Source organism: Triticum dicoccoides, chromosome 5B (genome assembly GCF_002162155.2).
Source record: "Triticum dicoccoides isolate Atlit2015 ecotype Zavitan chromosome 5B, WEW_v2.0, whole genome shotgun sequence".
Classification (NCBI taxonomy): Eukaryota; Viridiplantae; Streptophyta; class Magnoliopsida; order Poales; family Poaceae; genus Triticum; species Triticum dicoccoides.
This window is the reverse complement of record NC_041389.1, coordinates 196,327,085-196,335,751: the sequence shown is the minus strand read 5'-3', so window position 1 is coordinate 196,335,751 and position 8,667 is coordinate 196,327,085. Positions and strand designations below refer to the sequence as shown.

At 45.9% G+C, this 8,667-nt stretch overlaps 1 protein-coding gene across 3 annotated transcripts in view; it reads right to left on the bottom strand.

Annotated features, from left to right (window-relative positions):
* Positions 1–1,513: 1,513 nt before the first annotated feature.
* LOC119308057 (fructose-bisphosphate aldolase-lysine N-methyltransferase, chloroplastic-like) overlaps positions 1,514–8,667 on the bottom strand; it is a 33,172-nt gene continuing 26,018 nt past the window's right edge. For 2 of the 3 annotated variants that reach the window (XM_037584175.1, XM_037584176.1), the window contains exon 10: positions 1,514–1,880. In XM_037584175.1, coding sequence (XP_037440072.1) covers positions 1,740–1,880 — 141 coding nt within the window. In that variant the 3' untranslated portion in view covers positions 1,514–1,739. The remainder of the gene's footprint in view (positions 1,881–8,667) is intronic. The other variant, XM_037584174.1, reaches the window with a different exon arrangement.

Sequence of the window (8,667 nt, the reverse complement as noted above, 5' to 3'; positions counted from 1 at the left end):
GTGGGTCTCCGAGCTGATCGATCCAGTGACAAGGACATGGAATGAGGAACTGATTAGGAAAATATTACTACCTCATGATGTTGACGAAGTGCTAAAAATTCGCCTCCCACGGTCTACCTCATAGGATTTTATAGCATGGCACTTAGAACGCTCAGGTGTTTTTTCGGTTCGCAGAATGACAAGGAGGCGAATCGAGATTTGGGACAAAGCAGTACGGCGCCAACTGGAGAAAGAAAGATTTGGAGCGTGCTTTGGAAAGCAAATGTTCCTCCCAAGATTAGAAATTTTGGGTGGCGTTTGGCGACGGAGTCACTCGGAGTTCAGACAAGTAGACATAAGAGAGGGTTGGAGCTATTCCCTACATGCTCTATCTGTGGGATGGAACCAGAAGATGGATATCACGCAGTCATGAGATGCACAAAAGCTAAAGCCATGCATGACACCATGCGTGAGGTCTGGACCCTTCCTCGGGACACTGATCTTACATGTACGGGGCGTGAGTGAGTCCTTCTAACTCTTGATAAGGCGAATGAGGAGGAGCGTACACACCTCCTCTTCATCTGGTGGCGAGCATGGCACCTTAGAAATAACATTATATTTGATGACGGGAAAGATACAATAAAGGCATCAGCAGAATTCCTACAAAATTATGCTAGCTCCTTTGCGGCGATCAAAGCAGGACAGTCGCTTCCTGACTTTAAAGGAAAAGGAAAAGTGATGCCAGACATTTCATTCCGTGAGACTAAACAAAGAGTTGCAGATTATCAATGGGTCAGACCTAACTCAGGTTGGCTCAAACTGAATGTTGATGCAAGCTTTATTCATGAGACAAACCATGGAGCTTGGGGGCGGTTCTACGAGATACAAATGGGGCGGTGATTGGATCTGCTTGGAACACAATCCGTAACTGCGCTAGTGCTGAGGCGGCCGAAGCTAAAGCCTATCTTGAAGGAATCCGAGATACCATGCAGTTCGTAGACCGGCCAGTAGTTATTGAGAGCGACTGTGCGAATGTCATCCAACAAATTTCTTCAAAGGACTTTAATAGATCTCCCATTGGTAGCTTGTGTAGGGAAATTCAAAGTTTACTGGGCCAACTCCTTGATTTTACTATTGCTAAGATCTCTAGAAATGGCAATAGGGTTGCCCACGCTCTCGCTAGTTTTGGTATGAGTGGTGTGAGTAAGGGTGTGTTGATCGGCTCAGTTCCAGCCTGCGTGTTGCGATTGGTCGATGATGATTGTAATGAACCTATGTTGATTATTTAATATAATACACACCTTTTTCAAAAAAAAATACTGCATCACGACCTTTATTGCAATGATAGAGGTTGGCGCTCGGCCATGCGTAGCAGCGCCCATAAAATTACAATCGTTTCTTAGAAAAAAACTAGAATAAATGAGCTAAGCAGGCCGATGTTTACACGCATATGTACGGAAATACAGCAACAAGTACGTGATGCGATACCGATCTCGAAGCGAACGGTCAGAGGACATACCGAGAGCATCTGACCTTGGGCAAAGAAACGAATTTTTGGGAAAGCATCGAGAAGATAATCAAACTACAAATAGCGGTATGCAGCCATCAGAGCATAACTACTGTCATGCAGTTACCAGCTCTGGATCGACAGATTCGTAATTCTAAACCAGCCGTTACAAAAGAATAGCTGAGCCAAGCCAATTTTCATGCATGTTCTTCTATGCACAAAATGGAAAGTGAGCATGTCCAAGATACCATTGCTAACTCTCAATCATGAAAATGAACACACAGAACGAATCTACACGGCTGGGGAAACAAATCAATGCACACTTGTGTGCAATAAAACTGTTTGCAGATCTACTGGAGATCGACAATATCCTTGTTACACTCGAACAGGTTTCCTGCAACACAACAGACATGTTCAGTCGCAGAAGTTTCTGATAGCATACCACATGCATAAACAGTAAAATCAATAGCAGGTTTAGACTGCTTCTGGCGGCAAATTTAACAGATTTGACCTATAGACGAAATCAAATCACAGAATGAACTGTCCGTGAAACTATTTCACGCGGCTGACCCGTGGCGCCTAGCTCTCAGGCGCTGCACTAGTGCAACGCCCGGGAGCTAGGCGCTGCACTAGTGCAACGCCCAGGAGCTAGGCGCTACACTGTATAGTGTGGCGCCTAGCTCTCAGGCGCTGCACACTGACTTAGTAATTTTCTGAACACACGGGTGCGATGCTGGCCGTGTAGCGCCTATCTCTAAGGCGTTGCACAGTGTAGTGTGGCGCCGTCGTGTCAGGGCGTCACACAAAAAGGTCAGCCGCGTGAAATAGTTTCACAGATAGTTCATTCTATGATTTGATTTCGCCTATAGGTCAAATTTGTCAAATTTGCCGCTTCTGGCATTCCTTGGTACAGTAACAGTCATGTATTTGAAACTACTCCCTCTGTAAAGTAAAATAAGACGTTTTAGATAACTACTTGTGATCTAAAACGTCTTATATTACTTTAAAGGGATGGTATTACTTAATGCTCTGGATGTAACAAATTTTTATTTTCGTTTACTTGTACAGACTGAGGTACAATAAAGACAAAATTTTGTTGTGAATAGTATCTTAGAGAGAAACAATGTTAATATTCACTGCACAATTAATCTTTTTTTATTCTCCTGACATGTATTGTGTTTTGAAATGAAATTTTATAGGATGCTAGATTATACTACAATCTAAATGTTGTTCAAAAACAACTTTCAACGAGGGGGAGGGGGTGTACCCTTAGCAATGTGGTTAGTATGAGTAGGCGAGGGTGTGTACGACAGACTTGTAGCAAAGGTCGTCATACACTCATACAACAATCTTTCTAAAAATAGGTTCAGTCGCCTCATCGGAGCACGACCTATGTCCTATGAGGAGAGACGTCGAGCATGGTGCTCAGCACACAGAACACTTGAGTGTTACCGCTTCCGATGTCCCACGACTCAAGACTAGTCCGAGCCTTACTAGGCCCCTCGGCCTCCGATACCCGGCCTCCAGTCGAGCCTCAACTCTTAGGAAGGGGGAGAGTAACTCTCTTGAGTTTATTCAAGTAGGGAGTGAATGATTTACATGCCTATTAGGGGCCTTATATAGCCTAGGTGATGCGGAGCATCCTACGGTCATCCCCATGGACCTACCTACGTCTCCCCAAGTGCCAAGTGGACCGATGACACGAGCACGTGCAAGAGCTCTCGAGACCGAGGTGACATCTCTCCTTAGTGATATTCCGTATGATCCACATGAGACATGGCTACTACCTAAAGCCGGAATGCTATGCGTGCTTAGGTACCAAGAATACTCTCCCCGAGATGCTCATGATGATCGACAAATCCCCAAGTACATGGACGAAGGAGCACGACGAGAGGAACCGGAGAAAGGCTACAGGCCCCGGACATCCGGCCCCTGGAGATGTCAACCACAGCAACAACCTAGCCAAAGAGCACCTACAGGCACCAGACATCCGGCCCGACCAGCCCCGAAAATCCGGCCCCTCCTGTACATAGAGCAACCGGAATCGGTCCCCGCCGGCCCGGACATCCAGCCCGACGCGAGCCGCCGAACAACCGGCCCCTGCCTGCGCACAGTGAACGGGCCAAAGGCCCATGATCCCTCCAACTCGCCCCAACTTGTACTAGCACTATATATAGACCTCTCCCTCTCCATCTAGGGTTAGCAATGTGATAGCTCATTAGAGATAGAGCTTTGCTCATCCACTTATCACCTACTGCTTTGGAGACTGAGACCTCCTAAGGAGAAGATCCCCCAAGTGGATTCAAGACCCCTCCTGAGGGAAGATCCCGCTAGTGGATTCAAGACCCCTCTTAAGGGAATATCCCCTAGTGGATTCAAGACCCCTCTTGAGGGAAGATCCCCTAGTGGATTCAAGACCTCTTTCCTCACGGATTGGGATGAACTAGTTACCATGTATCCTCCCTTGTTGACTTTGGATCTTGTATCTCCCCTTTGTGTATGTGGATTTAGCACATGTGTGATTGGATCTCGTTGATTTGAGTGTTTTCCTCTCTTGTGTTCATCGTGTTCTTCAGGAATTCCCATCCAAATCATGGAAGATCGGCCATTAGGGTTCCGCCCTACATCATCCTGGTGGTATCATGAGCCATGGTTGATCACGAATTTGGAGTCCCTACCCCCACTTTTAGCCTGATCTTGCTTTGTTTGTCCCAATTTCAAAAATCCTCACAGAAATAGCCCTACCAAAAAAAATTGATTTGTTGGTGTGATGTTTTGTTGGATTTGATCCATGGATTTGTTGTGTTACTAGTGGATCTAGCTTCCCTCCACTTTTCCCCAATTTCCATCCACGAAATTCCACGAATTTTTGCCCCGATTTTTCTTTTTCCCACCTAGTTCATCGAGTTCGTCCATGGATCGGAGGACTTGGACATCTGGCCCCTGGCAGCAACAAACGTCTCCACCGCCACCATTTTTCCCCAACTTCACCAATTTTGACCGAGTTCCACCTATACTTCCGCATACCACCATCGCTTATCCACTACCACCTCCGACAATTTTGACACATTTGTTTTGAGAATTTGAGTTGCGGTTTCCGTTTCCTAACATGTTTCGGCCACTTAGGGACGGTTCGACACCGACATCACCGCCGCTCATCTTCGCCACGAATTCGTCATCGACAACGACCACTTCATCATCATCCGCCATTGCTTACAAATGACAAACCAACGTCAGTAACCTCGACGACATCTTCGTACACTCTCCCTTGCCATTGCATTGTTAACCCCGAGCCCATTTTTGCGTCACTTTCCTATCGAGACTAGCCATTTGAGTATTACCAGGCAACATTACTTGTGCACTTTAGTGACAACCGATCCGCACCTTCCATTGCGTGCATATATAATTGTATCATCTCTTGTGTTATCAATTGTCCCCGCATATACATCATTGCTACATTGGTTCGAAAATTTTGCATAAGTGGCCAAAGGACAATATCAAAAGAACAAAAAGCTTTTAAGCAAAGAGAAAACAAAAAGCTTGTAAGCAATAGCCATAGCAACACCACATTGCATATCAAATTGTCATATTCGATCATCTTGGACCATAGTGAGAGAACCACCGGGAGCCATACATACATAGCATATTTGGGATAGAAAGTCGATACGCTTTGTCTCTTATAGGTTGTGCATAAGTCTCGTATCCGCCTATTGAGCAATCGTGCTAGCGTCTCTCTAGAGTTGTGCAACAAGAGCATTTTCCGTCGATTCTACATTTTGAGCTCGTTCCTTGGCTGCACGACCCCATTTATCTATTGGTCTACTTGTTTCACTTTCGAATTTGTGAATCCCTTTCAACATTATTGAATCTTGCTAATGCATAAATTTTGTGCCACCATTCTCACCAAGCTACTCCAAAAGATTTACTTGTGTAGGTGCGAGAATCGACAAGATCCGGTACCAATTGTGCTACTTCCATAATACTACATTGGGGGATCTTTGACCCATCTTCAACATTGGATAAGGTACATTTGGTCTAGTTCTTTGCTTTCTTCCACTCACATATTTGCTTGAGAAAATGGGCCAAGTACTTCTACCAACCCACTCTTCATCGAGCAAGAAGAGGAGCCCAACAACTACGTCACCAAGAACCAACTATTCAGCGCGCATAGAGCTTTGCACCAAGAGAATGAAGCATTAAGCGAACTCACCACCGACATGCGACAATCCAAAGAACGAACAAGAGACTACCTTGACAACAAGCTTTCCAACCACATGGAAGAGCTCGACGCCAAATTGGCAACACAAATGGACGACTTCCGAGCCTTGTTGATCAATTCCTCGACGTCATCAACATCATCAAGACGGCGCAAGTCAAGTCGACACTCTTTGGATACATCTTCGGATTAAAGTCACTCAAGACTTCGTTCGCATCATCGTCAAGTTCATGAGGATCGTCAAGAATCATAAAATCCATTCCATGGTAATGGTTTGCAAGGCCGCCTTCGAGAGCGCGAACAACAACGTCGACAAGAACAAGTCGCGATGGACCAAGAGCAAGCTCTAATACGCCAAGATCGCCAAGTAAACCAAGATGGCGACGCCCTTGGACAAGAGCAACAACGCCGTGACAAACAAGCCCTCGAAGCAAAACGTGCTCTAAATGAAGCAACCCAAGCCGTCCGCGCACGCAACCAGAAACAAGAAGAGGCCATTCGACGAGAGCGACAAGAAGAAGCCACACGCCTCAAGGAGCGCCAAGAAATGAGAAACCGTGCAAGAATCCAATGACCTCAACATCAAGCTAATCAAGCGGAGCACGAGGAACAAGCGGTCGAAGACCCTCAACCAAGGCAAGAGCGCCATCACAATCGACCCGCACGCATTGAAGAACAACGCCACGGCAAGCTCAAGTTCACCATGCCTAAGTTCTCCGGAAGCAATGATCCCGAAGACTACCACCCGGACTACCTCCACTTCGTGGCATCGAACACCGCATCGACCTCGTCCCCGACGTAACCCTACCGAATAAGGCACCATATCGCGTCAACCCCGAAGAAATACAAAGGCAAGTACAACATCTCATTGACAATGGGATGTACATGAGAGCTTAAGTCCTTGTGCCGTTCCGGTTATTCTTGTGCCTAAGAGGGATGAACTTTTCACATGTGTTCTGATTGTTGTCCCATCAACGCTATCACCGTTCGCTATAAGCATCCCATTCCACGCCTTGACAATATAATAGATGAGCTTACCGAAGCCACCATTTTCTCAAAAATTGATCTTAAAAGTGCCTATTACCAAATTCGCATTCAAGAGGGTGATGAATGGAAAACCACTTTCAAAACCAAGTTTGGCTTGTATGAGTGGTTAGTAATGCCTATGGGCTTATCCGAAGCACCTAGCACTTTCATGCATGTGATGCATTATGTTCTTCGCAAATACATTGGCATATTTGTTGTGGTCTACTTTGATGATATACTTGTGTTTAGTGAATCTCTAAAAGATCATGTCATCCATCTTAGGGTCGTTTTGCAAACTCTTAGAATCGAGCGACTTTATGCTAATATGGAGAAATGCACTTTCGGTGTTGACAAGCTTGTTTTCTTGGGTTTTGTTGTGTCTTCTAAGGGTGTTCATGTAGATGAAGCTAAAATTGAAGCTATTAAAACTTGGCCGCAACCAACCAACTTGCAACAAGTGTGTAGCTTCCTTGGTCTAGCCGGTTTCTATCGTAGATTCATTAAGGACTTTAGCACTATTGCATCTCCATTACACGCATTGAGTAAGAAGAATGCAGCATTTGTTTGGGGAGCATCCCAAGATACCGCATTTCATGAGCTTCAGAATTTGCTTACACATGCTCCATTGCTTGCATTGCCCAATTTTGATAAAACTTTCGAAGTGCATTGCGACCCTAGTGGTAATGGCATAGGAGGTGTGTTGATGCAAGAGAAGTGCCCAATAGCTTTAGCGAGAAACTTACCAGAGCGCAACTTAACTATCCCATTTATGACAAAGAGTTATAGCTTTAGTGAGAGTCTTGCATGTGTGGGAGCATTATCTTCGTCCTCGTGAATTTGTCATCCATACGGATCATGAGACGCTTAAATACCTTAAAGGTCAAACAAAATTGAATAAGCGACATGCCAAATGGAGTGAGTTCACTGAGTCATTTCCTTATGTCATCAAGTATATCAAAGTGGACCGATGACACAAGCACGTGCAAGAGCTCTCTAGACCGAGGTGACATCTCTCCTTAGTGATATTACGTATGATCCACATGAGACATGGCTACTACCTAAAGACGGAATGCTATGCGTGCTTAGGTACCAAGAATACTCTCCCGGAGATGCTCGTGATGATGGACAAGTCCCGAAGGAGCATGACGAGAGGAACCGGAGAAAGGCTACAGGCCCCGGGCATCCGGCCCCTGGAGATGTCAACCACAGTAGCAGCACAGCCGAAGAGACCTACAGTCACCGAACATCCGGCCCGGCCAACCCCGAAAATCCGGCCCCTCCTGTACAGAGAGCAACAGGAATCAGCTCCCGCCAGCCCGGACATCCGACCCCAGTCTGTGCACAGTGAACGGGCCAAAGGCCCATGTATCCCTCCAATTCGCCCCAACTTGTACTAGCACTATATATGGACCTCTCCCCTCTTCATCTAGGGTTAGCAATGTGATAGCTTATTAGAGATAGAGCTTTGCTCATCCACTTATCCCTTACTCCTTTGGAGACCGAGACCTCCTAAGGAGAAGATCCCCCAAGTGGATTCAAGACCCCTCTTGAGGGAAGATCCCCCTAGTGGATTCAAGACCCCTCTTGACGGAAGATCCCCCTAGTGGATTCAAGACCTCTTTCCTCACGGATTGGGATGAACTAGTTACCATGTATCCTCCCTTGTTGACTTTGGATCTTGTATCTCCCCTTTGTGTATGTGAATTTAGCATATGTGTGATTGGATCTCGTTGATTCGAGTGTTTTCCTCTCTTGTGTTCATCGTGTTCTTCGGGAATTCCCCTCCAAATCGTGAAAGATCGGCCATTAGGGTTCCGTCCTACATCACTAGGGGTCCTTGATAAATGACCAAGACTACCCTTCAAAAGAGGAGATGGGAGAGTAGAACTATGTAATCTTTAGTCCTTTAGCCCATGCGCCTCTCGCTAACCTGAAGGGG